Below are 18,060 nucleotides of genomic sequence, written 5' to 3' on the forward strand. Positions count from 1 at the left end.
CTGCTAGTCCCGCGCATGCTCGCGTCACACCACTCGCCTTGTCACCTCGCCTGCACCTTCCTCGCCGCAGTGCCCTTCCCTCACTCCTGTCCGCCAATGGCGCCGCCGCCAGTAATGGCCTCGACCACACACGCGCGCAGACCTAGCAGATCCGCGTGCCCAGCAAACCTGCTTTGCCCCAGCCCTAAATCCTTGCTACCAACCAGGGCAAGATTGCGTCCGAGCTCGCCAATGGAGGCGCCGACCAATCGCCGCCGCTGCAGAGCACTTCTTCTCCCCCGATCTTATCCTCTCACCTGCTCGAGCTTGTTTCCTTCCTCCGAACACTTCCGCGCATCTATGAAAGGGTACCGAAGCCTCGTACCGGAGTTCCCTTCGCCGCCACCGCCATTGTCGCACTACCTGCTCTATTTTTCTCCACCGCACTCACTGCGCGCCCAAGTTCTGCCGCCGCACACTCCTCTGCTTCGTGCTCAAGCACCGCCGCCTGAGCTCTTTGTGGAGCTCCCCCTTTCCACTCAACCCCGCACCTTGCCGACACCACCAACCGCTTCACTATCCTCTCGCACATCTCTACAGCTTGTTGTTGTCCACCAGAAGCATCACCGCCGCTGAAACGCCACCAGTTCCCGCGACGCCGACCCAAGCTGCCGTTGTCCCTCGTTCCACCTCGACTTGTTTCTTCCTGACCTCGAGACCTCATCAGTAGGATGAAGGTGAGCTACCGACCCCTTTCCAGCTCTTCCTGACCCTAAATCGTCCGCGGAAGCAACCCGACCGTGTCTGCCTCGCCCTAGTGCCGTCCGCCTCGCCCGAGGGCTCGGTTGTATCTTTTTCTTTTGACCGAGGGTATCTGTGTAAAATTCCGAGGACTTCTCTGTGTTAAATCTAAGGATCCTGGTACAGTTATTCCTTAAGTCTAAGGGTCAGATGATAAGTTTTTCCCCGATCCGACTCTTTTAACTCGTTTGAAATCGACAGAAACTTGAAAATTACATCTTAAATCGAGAAAAAATCAAAAAAATGTGAAATCACTTTGGTTGGAATCCTCGTTCTGAGTAGAATCCAATAAAGTGGGTTTCACACCTTTTCCTATAGTTTTCCTATAGTTTTGGATTTAAATCCTTGCAAATACTATTGAAATCACCGTCTAAGTATCTTACCCTTGCATTGCATTTCGTGTAGAGCTGAACCTCGCAGAAGGAACCTACGAGCTTCACCCGGCACCGGAAGATGAAGTCGTTGCAGAGCAGCCGCCTGCAGGAGTCGAGCCCGTGCACGCCGAGGACCAGTTCGCTACCGCTCCGCTTGAAGGCAAGCCCCGGAGCATAACCCAGTCTTTCTAAACTTGTGCATGCCTTCTATTATTATGTGTGTGCATTTACGTTACAGGAGTTGATGAAACAGTAGATGCATGACTTAGTTTCCCTTGATCTGAACACTAGTATGATAGAGCGAGTAGTTGCAATGCTTAAACAGGACTCGGTAAAAGTCGAGTGATTTTCTGTCACTCGCGAGTTATAGGAGTTGCTTGCTTTCTTTTTGCAACAACTATAAGGACGATGGATGGGGCAGGGCTCAGTGGACTATTTTGGTGGTCGGTGGATTGTCCCATCTGTCTACTTGAAATCGGACTAAGGTCGAAAAGTGATGGTGTTCGTGATCAAGTGTTTGAAAGTACTAATCTCATACCTAGTATGGGATGGAGAAGCCTAGTACCTGATTGAACCAGGACATGAGCGGTTCAATCCACTGTCCCTGGAATGAAGTTCCCTTGTGGCCGCAGGTGGTGACAAGTGCGGTCATAGAACGGTAGAGGCTGGGTCTATGGAGCCTTGTACCAAGGGAAGTGGGCCTGACACGGGTCTGGGGATCGATGGGGACGGTCGACAAAGGAAGCGACCCTTCGTGGTGCGCGGATGTCGTGAGATTAGGTTCACCATGCATGGTTAAGAAATTCGAATCGATTCGTCTGCCTCTCACAGTTTGGGACTACTTGATCGCTATGCTACACTGAGTAAGAATGAAAGATGATGATGATCTAATATGGTTATCTATACTAATTGCTTGGAGAATTTTGCTTGTTTAGTATAGTGGCTAATTTAGACAAGTAAATGAACTTAGAACCTGTGGCTAAAACACTGAATGTAAGGACCTACTGTAGTTGCTTTTGGCAAAAACAAACCCCTTAGCCAGAAAGCTTTGCATGTCTAGAAGTTGGTGGATTAATACCATCCGTCGGTTAAGTCTTATTGAGTGTAGTCGCTCAGCCTTGTTGTGGCACATCTTTTTCAGGTGATGTTGACGCCCCTGAGTTTGCTGCTTGTGGCACTTGGCCTCCCCAGCTTCCTCCTGGGTGGACGGTCGAGTGGGATCCCTCCTCGGACGGCGAGGACAGGGATCATTGATGTCATGATCGGCCTCTTCATGACGTCCGACTTCGGCGCTAGCTTCCGTTCGTTTATTTCCACTGCTTAAGAACTCTACAAACTATGTTTGAATTTTGAACCTGATATTGTAATAAATTAACGCACTTGTTTAATTTGAACGATCTATTATATTCTCTGGAACCACTCACCTTCGTGTGAGCTATGCTTTCCCGGTCCTGTGTAGTGGTTTATCGGATGAAATCCGACGGACTGCCGAGTTAACTTGATTAAAGCACATGATCGCGTGTCAGGCGACTTAATTATATTTTAGCTAAGTTAATTAGGATGGTTCCGCCACACTCCTGACCCTGATGGCTTTAACATTGATTTCATTAAGAGATGCTGGCCTCTAATTAAACAAGACTTCTATGACCTTTGTGTAGCTTTTCATTCTGGAAATATATGTCTTATAAGCATTAATGGATCTTATATTACATTATTACCAAAAGTGGATAGGGCTTCTAAGGTGTTAGACTTCAGACCAATATCTCTCCGGAATACCTCCATGAAGCTTCCGACAAAGCTTATAGCCAATAGATTGCAGAAAGTCATCATGGATATTATTCACAAAAATCAATATGGATTTATCAAATCAAGGACCATACAAGATTGTTTGGCTTAGGATTTTGAGCATCTGCACCTACGTCATAAATCAAAGAAAGAGATTATGATTCTTAAATTGGACTTTGAAAAAGCTTTGGATAGGGTTGAACATGAAGCAATGTTGAATATCATGAAACATAAAGGATTTGACATAGTGTAGCTGGATTGGATGCAACAGAATTTTAGTTTAGGAACTTCCTCCATCTTGTTGAATGGAGTTCCAAGGAAAACCTTTCACTGTAAATGAGGAGTGAGACAAGGGAATCCCCTCTCTCCTCTACTCTTTGTTTTGGCAGCTGATTTATTGCAATATTTTCTAAATGATGCTAAGAGACAGGGGCTTCTCCAGTTGCCAATTCCCCTCTCACACAGTCAAAACTTCCCCATCCTTCAGTACACAGATGACATGCTCATTATAATGGAGGGCTGTCCTTCCCAACTCCAAATACTCAAGGATATTCTTCAGTCATTTGCTCTCTCCACAGGCCTCATAGTTAACTACTCTAAGTCCATGATGGTGCCAATCAATGTTTCAGATGAAAGATTGCAAACTTTATCTCAACATTTTGGTTGTGCTATGGGAGTTCTACCTTTCATTTATTTAGGCCTACCTCTAGGTCTCACAAAGCCAAAAGTGGAGGAATTCCTTCCGATAGTGTCTAGATGTGAAAAGAGACTAGTCAGCACCTCATATTTTCTGTCTCAAGCTGGGCATCTGGAATTAACCCATTCAATTTTTAAAAACTGCTCTACCTATATTTTACATGTCTACATTTATCTTACATAAGTTAGTCTATAAGAAAATTGACAAGTACGGAAAATATTGTCTTTGGAGAGGGTCGGATATTAACAACAAATCACCACCAAAAGCAGCTTGGGAGATGGTTTGTCTCCCAAAGAAAGAGTGAGGTTTAGGAGTTCTGAACCTGCAAACTCAGAATGAGGCTTTGCTTCTGAAATTTTTTCATAAGTTCTTTAATAGAGAAGACATTCCTTGGGTACACCTAATGTGGGAGAAATACTATACTAATGGCAAGTTACTAAATCATGTAAAGAAAGGTTCCTTTTGGTGGAGGGATGTGTTGAAGTTGCTAGATAAATTCAAAGGTCTGGCAGTGATTACCATTAATGATGGTCAGACATGTCTACTCTGGAATGATCTATGGAAAGGTAGAGTTCCTGCTGAGGCATATCCTCATCTCTTCTCCTTCACCAAAAAGTAACATATCTCCATTCAGAAATCTCAGGATATAGTGGAAATACAGCAATTGTTCCATCTCCCTTTATCAGCTCAAGCTCTTGATCAACTGGTTCATCTTGCTCACAGTTTGGAGGATCTGGTTTTAAACAATGATCCAGATGTGTGGACATATATTTGGGGAACCCTTCTTTCTCATCCTCAAAAGTTTACCACCATCTTACTGGCCATAGACAGGTCCACCAAGTGTTTAAGTGGCTATGGAAGTCACGTTGTCAGAACAAACATAAAGTCTTTTTTTGGTTGGTCCTCAAAGACAGGCTCGGCACAAGGAATATCCTTCATATGATTGTGTTCTATGTCAGCATGGAGGTGAGGAAACTTTATTTCATCTGTTGCTTGGTTGCACTTTTGCACAGGAATGCTGGATTCACCTTGGCCTGTTCATAAATCTTTCTGATGAGCCGTATTCAATATTAGAAAGATTCAGAACTCAATTGCAGGTGCAATTTTCTATGAAAATTATCATCATCATGAGCTGGAGCATTTGGATGGTCAGAGATGACCGGATCTTTAAAGGAATCTCTCCCTCATAGAATCATGTTTGATTCGCTTCAAATAATTTTTATTCCGGTTATTTTTAGAGTAAAAAAAGATCGGAAACTCCCTATGGCCTTATGGCTAGAGCAGACATAACCTTTTTGATTTTCTTCTTTTCGTTATTTGTTTCGTAATTTCTGTTTGTAAGACGTGACTTTTTCTTTTAAATATATAATAGAAACGGTAGGGAATTCCCCCTCGTACGGCAGAGGGGTAGCTGGAACGAGCGGCTGCGGCATGCACGCAGCAGCGGGTAGCTGGCGCGTGCGGCCCAGCCGGCTGGAACAATCAGAAATTTCAGAACGTGGCACGCCGGAACTAGGATTTTTTGCTCCTTTCTCCTTCGGAAAAGTCGCCAAAACGATAGCTGCTCGCCTGTCACAAAGGCAGGTCAAGACAAAGGAGATTCCAGGCTCACTCGATCACTCCCCACCCGTCGTGCGGGTAGTAGGTTCGGATGACATCAGCTTGTTCGGTGGAGCACGCCAAGTGTACTACTATATATTGGTCGAACCACCACCCCCTCCTAGCTAACCGCGCTCATCACTCCAGCGTTGCCTCCCCTGCACCGCACCGGCCGGTCAAACCATGGACGTGCCGCTCCCGCTGCTGCTCGGCACCGTGGCCGTCGCCGCCGCAGCAGCCTGGTACCTCCTGCTCCGCCGCGGCGGGGGAGGGGGGAAGCGCCCGCTGCCGCCCGGGCCGCGGGGGTGGCCAGTGCTGGGCAACCTGCCGCAGCTGGGCGCCAAGCCCCACCACACCATGGCCGCGATGGCGCGGGAGCACGGCCCGCTGTTCCGGCTCCGGTTCGGCAGCGCCGAGGTGGTGGTGGCGGCGTCGGCGGCGGTGGCGGCGCAGTTCCTCCGCGCCCACGACGCCAACTTCAGCAACCGGCCGCCCAACTCCGGCGCCGAGCACGTCGCGTACAACTACCAGGACCTCGTCTTCGCGCCCTACGGCGCCCGGTGGCGCGCGCTGCGGAAGCTCTGCGCGCTCCACCTCTTCTCCGCCAGAGCGCTCGACGACCTCCGCGCCGTCAGGGAGGGCGAGGTCGCGCTCATGGTCAGGGAGCTCGCGCGGCAGCGAGGACCGGCGGTGGCGCTGGGGCAGGCGGCCAACGTGTGCGCGACCAACACGCTGGCCCGGGCGACGGTGGGGCGGCGGGTGTTCGCCGTGGACGGGGGCGAGGGCGCCAGGGAGTTCAAGGAGATGGTGGTCGAGCTGATGCAGCTCGCCGGCGTCTTCAACGTCGGGGACTTCGTTCCCGCGCTGGCGTGGCTGGACCCGCAGGGCGTCGTCGGCAGGATGAAGCGCCTGCACCGCCGCTACGACGACATGATGGACCGGATCATCAGGGAGAGGGAGGCCGCCGGCGGAGACGGCAACGACCTGCTCGGCGTCCTGCTGACCAGGATGCGGGAGCACCGGCCGCTCGCCGACGGCGAGGACGGCACCATCAACGAGACCGACATCAAAGCGCTTCTCCTCGTGAGTGTTACCCCTTCCCCGCGTGATCTCTTGATTGGACAGCTCCCATTACTAACCTATTGTTTTCATGCGCTTTTTCTGGACCGTGGCATGCGTACCTTTAGAACCTGTTCACAGCCGGGACGGACACGACGTCCAGCACGGTGGAGTGGGCGCTGGCGGAGCTGATCCGTCACCCGGACGTCCTCGCCAAGGCCCAGCAGGAGCTCGACGCCGTCGTCGGCCGCGGCCGCCTCGTCTCCGAGTCCGACCTCCCGCGCCTCACGTACCTGACGGCGGTCATCAAGGAGACCTTCCGGCTCCACCCCTCGACGCCGCTGTCGCTGCCGCGCGTGGCCGCCGAGGACTGCGAGGTGGGCGGGTACCTCGTCCCCGCCGGCACCACGCTGCTGGTGAACGTGTGGGCGATCGCCCGGGACCCGGACGCGTGGCCGGAGCCCCTGGAGTTCAGGCCGGACCGGTTCCTCTCGGGCGGGCCGCACGCCGGCGTGGACGTGAAGGGCAGCGACTTCGAGCTCATCCCGTTCGGCGCCGGGAGGAGGATCTGCGCGGGGCTCAGCTGGGGCCTGCGGATGGTGACGCTCATGACCGCCGCGCTGGTGCACGGGCTGGACTGGCACCTCGCCGGCGGCGTGGACGCGGACAAGCTGGACATGGAGGAGGCGTACGGGCTCACCCTGCAGCGCGCCGTGCCGCTGATGGTCAGGCCGGAGCCCAGGCTGCTGCCGTCTGCCTACGCATCAGTGGAGTGATGAACGAAGCGCATGAAAAAAACCGCAACAATAGTTGTTGAATAAATGAATCGTGTGCACCTCTAGATGATGCTTTGTTTGGGATGACGGGCGTGGCGTGCATTGCCGGGGTCCGGAGGTTATGGCCCCGGTTAGTTTGTAATTCGTGTGCTTTATTTACATATGCAACGAGACAAAATGCTGCTGTATGTGATGTGTGCAGGTGTAAATGATCACACAACAGATTCAGTGGCTGAACGGTCAGCACGTACTTTTATTATTGCGACACGAGTTTGGTTCCGGTGACTTATTTTTAGCACGTGTCACATCAAATATTTAGATACTAATTAGGAGTATTAAACGTAGACTATTTACAAAACTTATTACATAAGTGGAGGCTAAACGACGAGACGAATCTATTAAGCCTTTTTATTTCTTATTTGCTGTTGTTTTCTGCTCTCAGCTCTTTGAACATATCATGGAAAAATCTAGGAAATGAAGATAAACAGTTGCGTTTCGACTTATGTAATGGGTTTTGTAAATAGTTTACGTTTAATACTCCTAATTAGTATCTAAACATTCGATGTGACGGGTGCTAAAAATAAGTCAACGGAAGCAAACGGGGTTTAGGAATTAGGATGGATCCTGTAGGTGAAGAAGCTGCTAGGAGCCCAGGACATTCGATAAAATCCAAACCATTTATCCTAATTTATCACGATGGTTAAATTAGTAGATGAGGTCTAAATTTTCCCAAACTCTACAGGTGTGTTTTATAAGATACATAGGTTCCATTTTGCTGACATTCACAGGTATAAATGATAGCACAATTTTAATGGCTCCGACTCTAAAGAGTTAATCGGTATCTCACCATTCTAGCAGCGATCACTAGCCATGTTGGCTCGACTCAGTTATTAGCAAATGATGGTATCCAATTTAGCTCATATATGGCATGCAGACTAAATAATCTTTTTTTCATTTCAAATGTATAAATACGGACTACAGGGCCTCGAGTGGAATTTCTATTTGCATGTTAATGGTTCAATTGAATTCAAACTTCCCAAGGGCACTTCCAATGGAAGAAACCATCGTATTTTCCATAGTTTAGGATATTATATCAAGAAATAATCCTTCACAATGCATTTTTTTTATCTAGAGTCTAAATAAAAATCCAACCAATCATTCTCCCTTCTTGTACCAGATCCTATGCATCATGTAAGGGAGATCGAGTGACGGGTAGCAGTGGTGCAAGCGCAAAGGATCCGGCGGTAAGCAAGAAGAAACTACTTGGGTCTCCCCAATGCAGATTTGCTGATTTCTTGGCCCATCAGTATGCGTGAGGAATTGGTTACCTCTCCAGAAAATAGTTTCTCTCTCTCCATAATAAATCTACTGCCACATCAACAAATTGTTTAGTTGGTATGACAATTAAAAGAGATAGAAACTATCATCAATGTTTCATTGGGACTGCCGGTCAACAATACACTGCTACCCAGTACACACGAATGCTTTAATGACATGTACTACGTACGAAATGATTGGCTGTGGCGACTGGGCCCATTTTTCATTGTACGAAATGATTGGCTGTGGCGACTGGGTTGATTGGTAGAGCTTCATTCATTTGCTTTTATTTGTTTGTCTCCTAACTCTGTAGTTTGCCCAATTATATATGTCACCGGTATTGTTTATTAAACATTCCTATTGTCTTGTGGTATCATCTGGGTCCTAAACTTTCAAAATGTATTTTTTTTAATCCCCCAAACTTGTATCAATGTGTCATATGGATCCCTAAACTCTCAAAGTGCATATTTAGGTCCCAAACGTGTTCTCAGGCTTCATCTTCATGTCCCTAAGTTTCAAAATACATTTTCAAATCTTAAAACTTATCACCTGCTGCTGATGGCAATACTTCCTTCTCGCTCGTTATCTTTACAACCACCTTATACTAGTGATCACGCATGTATTGATTGCTGCTTGATTGGGGATTTTAAAATGCACCTTGAGAGTTTAAGGACTCGGATGACACCCTGAGATAAATTGGAGGAACTGGAAATGTGTTTTGAGAGTTTAAAGATCCGAATAGTATCTTGAGACAAGTTCATATACCTAAGAGAGTTTAGGGACTTAGATAATATCCCATTACAAGTTTAGGATTTGCCCGTGTATTTAGTCTAGAGCATTCCCGTCCTCCCTACCACCGTACCATTTTACGAATTTACAAAAAAAATAAGTTAGCATATTTATTAAGGTTTCATTTCAATTTGACTGTCGGTTTATAGTGCTGTAGTTGTTTACGTGCCCACGATGACTAGAACATTTGGGCGTCAAGGTTCATGATACTAGGGTAGATTTCTTAATGGAGATGATCAGATGAAGAAGCAAATACATCAAAATGCTTATTTTCTGTCTTTCTTGTGTCTTCTCGCTTTTTCCTAAGGGGGTGCTTTAAACGTATCACATCGGATATTCGAATGCTAATTAGGAGGACTAAATATAAGCTAATTATAAAATTAATTGCAGAACTCCTGAGCTAATTCGCGAGACGAATCTATTAAGGCTAATTAATCCATCATTAGCAAATGGTTACTGTAGCATCACATTATCAAATCATGGACTAATTAGGCTTAATAGATTCGTCTCACGATTTAGACTCCATCTCTGTAATTAGTTTTGTAATTAGACTATGTTTAATACTCTTAATTAGTATCCAAATATCCGATATGACAGATGCTAAAGTTTAGCACGTGGGAGCCAAACAGGACCCTAAGACGAAACTTTTGTATCTTTGTTTCAATTCGACAGAAATGCGAAGGAAGTTTTCCACTCGGCTGTTCCTGCAGGCTGGAAGAGGTAGATGGGTTTGGTAAGAACATTCGCGCATCTGCTGCTTATATTACTTGCAACGTTCCACCGAGGCACCGACAGGTTCAGCAGCAGTTTTTTTTAGAAGCCACCAGCAGAAATTTGGTTGACGTCGTTTTATTCCGGATAACCACCGCTCTCGACATTTACGGTCACGGCCACAGTGTCAGTGGACCAAGCTAGAATTAGCGTAAACACACATTGCCACGTACTTACGCCATCACTGTATCCCTCCAGCTATCAAGCTCAGTTATTAAACGGGCCAAGAGCCAAGGCAGTTAGATATAGCTAGCCTCACTCCAAAGAAAACCAAAGTGTAAGTTTGCCAAAACTTGTGAATCGTTATCAGCAAAATCGAGTAGTGCAAGAAATGCAGGGGAGATCATACAAGCCACGGCCAGAAAGTCTCTCCAACTTACTCGAATCCTCTGCTATTATATTTGCACCGCCTGCAACAAGAAGAACGGCATGCGTCTGACAGGCAGAGATCGAGCACCGACATGGCGAGCAGACCAGCGGCGTCACGATCTCTCCTTTTCAATGTTTTCTTGATCGCGACGGCGGTGCTCATGCGTCGGCTTTGCTCCGTTGATGCTTCGGCGACGGCGAACCAGCAGACGCGGCCGCCGGCGCTGTTCGTGTTCGGGGACTCCATCGTGGACACGGGCAACAACAACGCCCTCACCACGCTGATCCGCTGCAACTTCCCGCCCTACGGCCAGGACTTCCCCGGCCACAACGCCACCGGCAGGTTCAGCAACGGCAGGGTCCCCAGCGACATCCTCGGTACGTACGCAACGGTAGCTTGTTCGTCGATCAGGACGCGTCGTAAAAACCTGTCGTCGTCGTTTGGTGCAGCCAGCCGGCTGGGCATCAAGGAGTACGTGCCGGCGTACCTCGGCACGGAGCTCAGCGACTTCGACCTGCTCACCGGCGTCAGCTTCGCCTCCGGCGGATGCGGCTTCGACCCCCTCACCGCCGAGCTCGTGGTAGCCAATCGCCTGTTCCAAGAACTCCGAACCTGCAAACTCTGCATTCTTCCGCATTTCTGATTTTAGTTGTCGCATGCGTGCCGTGTCATCATCAGTCGGTGCTCACCATGGACAACCAGCTGGACCTGTTCAAGGAGTACAAGGCGAAGCTGGAGCGCGTCGCCGGCGCGCGGCGCGCCGGCGAGATCGTCTCGACGAGCCTTTACATGGTGGTGACCGGCACCGACGACCTGGCCAACACCTACTTCACGACGCCGTTCCGGCGGGACTACGACCTCGAGTCCTACATCGACTTCGTCGTGCGGTGCGCCTCCGACTTCATCCGGAAGCTGCACGGGGAGGGGGCCCGCCGGATCAACATCGCCGGCGCGCCGCCCATCGGGTGCGTGCCGTCGCAGCGGACCAACGCCGGCGGGCTGGAGCGGGACTGCGTGTCGCTCTACAACCAGGCCTCCGTCGTGCTCAACGCAGCGCTGGAGAAGGAGATCAAGCGGCTCAACGGCAGCGCCGAGCTCCCGGGCTCCGTGCTCAAGTACATCGACCTCTACACGCCGCTGCTCGACATGATCCAGCGTCCCGGCGCCTACGGTGAGCGCGCAGGCACTCCCTGCAACTGCAAGCACACACGAATCCTACCCAAAATTGCGTCGCGATGCGAGTCGATGACGCCATTTCTAACTTATCTCCCCGTGTTCCAGGATTCGACGTGACGAACCGGGGGTGCTGCGGGACGGGGGTGTTCGAGGTGACGCTGACGTGCAACCGGTACACGGCGCACGCCTGCAGGGACCCCAGCAAGTTCCTCTTCTGGGACACCTACCACCTCACCGAGAGAGGCTACGACCTCCTCATGGCGCAGATTATAAACCGATACGGGCTCTGAAATGGATGTGGTGACAGCACGGGAGATTTTGGGATTATAATGGCGGCGGGCGGGCGGGCGGGCAGGCGGGCGCAGTTTATGTGTACTTCAGAGGCTTCTGATGAATCTTCAGTATCCTGATCGAATTGAGTGTATTTTGATGTTGTAGCTGAACTACACAGCTAAAGCAATCAGCAGTTCATTATAATATCCCCAGTTTGTATTATGATAACATGCGAGTAGCTAATTGCTTATTTCGGTTGCAACAAGAAACTTGGAGCTTCTGATGCCGAAAACTGTATCTAAACATAATCAACAATGTAGGTTTTACTTTACTGAATAAAACTATCAGCGATACAAATACTACACCCAAACATAGCCGAATTCAAGGATGAACAAAGAAACAAAAGTAATTGACAAGGTTGTGCGTGCCACTGAAGTTCACAAACTATTTGACACGCATGCGAATTCACCCAGACCTCGGATCCTTTGCTCTTGAAGGGTCCAACCTGATTTCAACTGACCAAAGGCAATCGTAGAAAAGCAATGCCTCCAGAATCCTGACTCATGATCAATAATGGAAAGTACACCACTTTTGCAGGCAAAAAGGATAATAGGTATAAATAAATACATAAAAAAGGTCCATTTTATTATGTGCTATATACAAAACCATCGAATAAAGCAAACTGGGTACTAATGACATAAAACGGTATATGGCAGTCTAACACTACTCTAAAACCTAAACCTGACCACAAAAATCTAAGATGCCAGATAGGAGCTGGCACACAAAATTCGCACCAAGGGGCTTGACACGGATAAACTATACACTATTGATTGAAAGCAATACACTTGTTGGATCTTCAAAGAAGCTTATTCTGTGCCACTGCTTCGCAAAGCTCCTCCTCGTATCGTAAAACTCTAGGTGAGGGTGCAGTTTTGGATACAGGCCTTGGCAGTCCTGGTGGCACTGAACGTCGGAGACGCTTTGAAGGAAAAGTAGAAGACTCCTGGAAAAGAACAGCTGTGATCGGCTTCACATCAACCAGCTTGAGGCGTGATAGGCGAGCAGCATGTTTTGGGGCCCGTGGTGTCCTTGGGGTGGAAACACGCACATCTTTGCCATCGATTCTATTGACCATGTATTGTTATTGGAAGACGTTAGAGTGTTACATAACTCAGCATTATATGTAAAGCAAATAAAATGTGGCTAACCTCAAGAAAGGCCAATGCTCTGTTGGAAGAGGAGTCTTGTTCAGGAGTAACTCCTGTCTGCTTCGATCTGGTGTAGTATAGTTGAAATGGTACTGCCTGGCCAGTTCAACCTAGTTTGCATTACCCTTATAAGTGAACTTGGCAATAGTAATAAGAGTAGATCACAAGCTGAGAATGCAAAATAAAACATATAGAATGTTGAGCGTGCAAATTAACTCAACAAGTAGATTGTTGGCATGCAAGAAAAGTGACAGAGTTGCCAAGAATGCAATGATTCACAAGTATATTATCCCAGGATGGCAAGATTTGAAACTAAAAATGGAATATGCAAGTAGGTCATGTAGAACAATATTTGATAACTGAAGAGCAAGCAACATTTTTTGCATTTTGCAGTACCAGATACCATCATTGATCATTGTTGGTCAGTAGAGAATAAGGTAAGTCTAAAAGTAAGACTATCTGTTTCCTCACCTAGCTGACATCAGTTACTCTGCTTTGGAAATATATGTAATGAACTAGGAAATGAGGAAGGAAATGTTATACTACTTGACAAATAAAAGATGCAGCAACTGAAAGATGATACTTACTGCTTTTCGAATCCTTTTGGAAACATGGAAAACAGCCTTCAATTGGTCATGGTGCAAGCAACACATGATCTTGATCTTTGCAACAAAACAATAGAAATCAGGCCACAAACATAAGGCACACAAAAGCCAACAAAAAGGTGGCTGTTTCAGTTCCATACCAGCAAATCAAGTGGAAGCGATTCAAGTCTTGAATCACCATCAAACTCAGCTGCAACAGGAGTCCTCGGAGTCCTTGGCAATATCTGCCCCTTATTGCTACCAAATGGCTCAAAATTGAGTCTTGCGGGGGACAAAATTGGTGTAGTACTTTCTATGATAATCCCAGCCTGTGGTGATATCTCCAGCTCATCTTTTGCATTCAACAGAATCCTTTTTTTCCCTATGTCCCTGCTGGTACTCCTACTATAACGAATCTGAGCCAGGGCACCAGGTTTCAAGTACTTGTTCTTTGCATTTTTCACTCGTTTCTTTTGCTTCAGAGTCACTGACCCAGACCCCATGGTGATTGCAATTCACGGTTAAATTAGAAGTGTCAGGTGTCGCAGAACTTCGATTCTCGTCCAGTTTCATCTCTCAGCTTCAGTACAAGGGAAGAGAAATAAAGAAATTAGGATAACCAAAAATTATCAGTGTCACAAAGCTTTTTAAGAAACCAATCACTTTGCGGAAAAACACCCAGACAGAACAGATTTATCTATATTAACATGTGTATCCATCATTTAACTAGGATGCAAGAATATCCTTTTCTGGGGGAAAAACCAAGAATCCATGTCTACCAGAGTCTTATGCTACCATGTGGGCTCCAAAGGGAATCAATGTTTGACATTATTGAACTAGATTTACAAATATCAACTTTAAATGGCTAACAGTAGAGAACGGGTAACAAATCATCGGATGTGGCATGCTGATTACTTGAAGGACATGAAATGCATGTTTTTTTCTTGAACTGAAGCTTATCAGGTAGTTTTTTTTTCCAGGGGGAGGGGAGATAGATCTGGATGAATGTATGATCCTGCACCAAGCACAACATAAGAATATACCAGGATCAACACCTTCCATTTTATTCTGCCTCAAGCGCATGCACAGAGAACACAGATATATGCATGCAAAGACAAATGTTAAAACCAAGCTTGGCTGATTGAATATTACAAACAAAAGATTATCGATAAATATTTAATCCTTAACTAGTACTCCCAGTAGTAGTACTTAGTACTGCTAGTACTGAACTTTTGCCAATTATTGTTGTAGCATCGATTAAATATTTGACTAGTAGTGGTATTAAGTACTACTAGCACTAGTACTGAAATTTTGCCAAATGACAATTGGTGGTACAATAATTGTCGTAGCATCGATTAATGCTTCATCCCTGACTAATAGTAGTATTAAATAGCGATGGAATTTTGACGATTAGTACAACCATTGTTTAGCACCAACTGAATGTGCAATCTCTAGTGTACAACTTACAAATTTTGAAGTGAACTCTTTAATATGACCTATTAGCATTTACAGCAAGTATAGGACATTACAAACAGCTTGTATCAAAACACCATGATACAATTTGTAGGGGACGGTATGGCCGCTCAGAAAATTAGACCCCAAATCTACGAGAGATCCAGGCGGCTAACATTAGATTCCAACTTAAAAATACATCAAATCGACACACTCAAGCATCTCCACAGCACCGCAGAAGCAGCGGAAACCGCCGCCCTCATCGCGCAGCAGCAGATCTAGGGGGGCATGAATCATGAAGCGCCACGCGCACCCCGCATCCAATCCGCTAGCAACCGAATCACGCGTCAAGAGAGGTAGCGCTAACAGGTTTCCCCGCCCGAAAGAATACAGCCAAAGACGCCGTCTTTGTAAGGAGCAGGAGGAGGAGGAGGATAAGCGGAAGCAGAGGCGGGAGGACGGATCGAATGGTTTACCTGAAACAGGGCAGGCAGGTCACGACCCAGCAGCTCCCATCACGCGCGAAGGGAAGCCCGGAGATCGGGACGGCGCGAGCTGGGCTGGTGGCTGCTCTCCCCCACGGGCCACGCCGCCGGCGAGGGCGAGGCCGGACTGCCGGAGGAGGAATCAGCTGGCGCCTGGTGCCGGCAAACCGCACTCCCACGGCGGCTCGGCAGTAAATTGCTCCTCCCCTGTTTTGGCTGGGAGCTGAAATCGAGAATCGAGGGGTGGAGAGAGAGACGCGGGGTTGGGTTTTGTACGAGGGCGGGGGGAAGTGGGGGTGAGAGGTGGGAGCCGTGGAGGGAAAACCGAAAATTTTCGGCGGGGCTTGGCGCCAAAACGAGCTCGGGGGTGAGGACGCGGCGCGGGGCCCACCGCTAGGGTGGGTGCAGGACAGCAGGAGGATCTGGAGCTGGAGCCCGCGGCGGGCGGCGTCTCGGGACGTGGGCCACCCCAGCCGTACGTGCGCGGGGCGGAATCCCGATGGCGAGACGACCGACGCCTTCCAAAGTAACCGAGCTCGGTCGGCGCCTGGCTCCCGCTCTCTCTCTCTCTGACCACCGGGCCCCTGCCCCCGACGGCGTTTGTTGGGGTGTGAGGAGGGTGGGATCGGGTGGCGCCAGGTGGGCCCACGTGTTCCCACAGTCACAATTCACAGCACAGGTGTGGGTGCCATCCATCCTGACATGGCGGGTGGGTGGGGACTGGGGAGGAGGGATGGGCTGCTGCCGCGGCGGGTTACGCGCGTGCAGGTGTCTGCGGCGCGGGAACCGCGGACCCCACCACCCCTCGGGTCTCTCGGCGGGATCCGATTCTCTGCTCTCTTTCGTTCCGTCGCCCTTGTTCACTTCCTACGAAACTCCCAACTTTAGCACTATGCAAAAAGAAGATTCCCCATCACATCAAACTTGCGGTTTTATTGTACTTTGCGAGACGAATCTTTTGAGCCTAATTAGTCAATATTTAGACAATAATTCACAAATACAAACGAAACGCTACAGTGCTGCTACAGTAATTTAGCACCTCCCAAATTCGCAAAGTAAACAAGGGCGTCGTTCGTTCCGTTGGGGTGGGTTCCGTCGGGACGGGGGCGCATCGGCATCGCAAACCGCCATCGTGCCGAGGGCATCGGGTGCTGTGGGTGCTGAGAGTTGAGGCGGAGCGGACCGGACCAGCAGCTGCGAGACCATCCGTGCGTGGGCTATCCAGCCAGATGGTGTCGGCAGTCGTACGGCTGCATTTGGTAGTGCAAATTGTTCTTTTTGCCAGCTTTTAATCCAATGATGATGCCGTCGTGACTTTATGCCCCTTTAATCGAAGAGGTGATATCAACATATATCGTGCTTGGAACGAATGGGTAGAGTATATACTACGTAGTATCTTACAAGCAATCCCACATGCTTAACTTTATCTAGTATCACCATAATTGTGGTCTGTCAGTGCACAACATTTTCCACATTAAATACATGTTGTTCCTAGAATGGTAGAGCACCGCACGGCCACGTCCCCGCGTGCTCCCTTCCCGTGGAAATAAATAGGGCTCATGTATGTTGTGAGCTTTCCAAAACTGCAGAGGTTAGGATGGGGATGAATAATCTTTGGTTAAGCATATAATCTTTGAAGGACACCTCCGACAGTGTGGATTATTGAAGGAGATTAGCATCAGAGAGCATGATGTAAGTTCAGTGGAATCTTGCAATGGTCATCATAGAATCGAGCTCACAACAACATTTCGCTAAGGATGATAAAGTAGAACTTTGATCCATTTTTGTGGAAGAACCTTTGCTTGGAAATGGGTAATGGAGGTGGGCGTCCTAACAAACTCCATCTAACCCAAGTCGAAGAAGACGTAGGTGAGGGGCAAGCCACTGGATCCATAACAAGCTGGAGTAAATCCAGGTAAATGGAGGGGAGGGGTTTGTTTAATTCAGTCTCACCTCATCCTTCTAGTGCTTGACAACGAATGTTATCTCGACGATTGTATCAGGATCGAGACCAACAGTCTCATAGATCGTCTCATATATTAATATGTATGATTTTTGTTGATGTGGAAAAAAAAAGGTAATGAGAGAAATTTGGTGAAAATTTGAATTTTTTTTAACAAAAATTGAGGGGGCCTTGGCCCCTGCGCCCACTTACCTCCGCCACCGGATACATTACTATCTGAGCTTGTCTGCGTATTGTATGGGGACCGACGGGTTGTGTATGTGCAATGTAGGTTTCCCGATTCGTGCCATCACCCATTTTACTCAATTGTTATTGTTCTCTCTTTTAAATTGCTGGGCTTTTATTAAGAACCACTTCACATACTCCAAACCTTTACTCAACTCAAGCAAGCTTTAATTACCTTAATCAACTCACTCTGCTCTACTCCATCTTTACTCTTTAACGCAAGCTGGATGCCCGGATTTGTTGGCTGGACCGCCTCCATCTCTCGAGGCAACTCCATGTACGTGCTCCGACCCGACTCGTCGCCTTGCTCATTTTTCGGTGCTAGGTTTTTGTTACCCGTAGACCGTAGCTGGTTGTCTCGCTCTGATTGCGTCGTG

At 48.2% G+C, this 18,060-nt stretch overlaps 3 protein-coding genes across 3 annotated transcripts; 2 read left to right on the forward strand and 1 right to left on the reverse strand.

Annotated features, from left to right (window-relative positions):
• The first annotated feature begins 5,348 nt into the window (after window positions 1-5,348).
• LOC101759053 (flavonoid 3'-monooxygenase CYP75B3) lies at window positions 5,349-7,329 on the forward strand. Its single transcript, XM_004982979.2, has 2 exons — window positions 5,349-6,318; window positions 6,423-7,329. The coding sequence occupies exons 1-2, from the start codon at window positions 5,419-5,421 to the stop codon at window positions 7,068-7,070; spliced, it is 1,548 nt and encodes a 515-aa protein (XP_004983036.1). The 5' UTR covers window positions 5,349-5,418; the 3' UTR covers window positions 7,071-7,329.
• A 2,910-nt stretch (window positions 7,330-10,239) lies between these two features.
• LOC101759457 (GDSL esterase/lipase EXL3) lies at window positions 10,240-11,986 on the forward strand. Its single transcript, XM_004982980.3, has 4 exons — window positions 10,240-10,694; window positions 10,767-10,897; window positions 10,996-11,488; window positions 11,599-11,986. Exons 1-4 carry the CDS (start codon window positions 10,409-10,411, stop codon window positions 11,781-11,783), a joined length of 1,095 nt encoding a protein of 364 aa, XP_004983037.1. The 5' UTR covers window positions 10,240-10,408; the 3' UTR covers window positions 11,784-11,986.
• A 369-nt stretch (window positions 11,987-12,355) lies between these two features.
• LOC101759863 (F-box protein At4g35930) lies at window positions 12,356-15,758 on the reverse strand. The gene is made up of 5 exons (XM_004982981.3): window positions 15,487-15,758; window positions 13,720-14,138; window positions 13,562-13,636; window positions 12,975-13,084; window positions 12,356-12,890 (listed from the first exon to the last, which is right to left on the reverse strand). Exons 2-5 carry the CDS (start codon window positions 14,059-14,061, stop codon window positions 12,623-12,625), a joined length of 795 nt encoding a protein of 264 aa, XP_004983038.1. The 5' UTR covers window positions 14,062-14,138; window positions 15,487-15,758; the 3' UTR covers window positions 12,356-12,622.
• Window positions 15,759-18,060: the final 2,302 nt, after the last annotated feature.

The sequence above is a fragment of the Setaria italica genome, chromosome IX, assembly GCF_000263155.2.
Source record: "Setaria italica strain Yugu1 chromosome IX, Setaria_italica_v2.0, whole genome shotgun sequence".
Taxonomy (NCBI): domain Eukaryota; kingdom Viridiplantae; phylum Streptophyta; class Magnoliopsida; order Poales; family Poaceae; genus Setaria; species Setaria italica.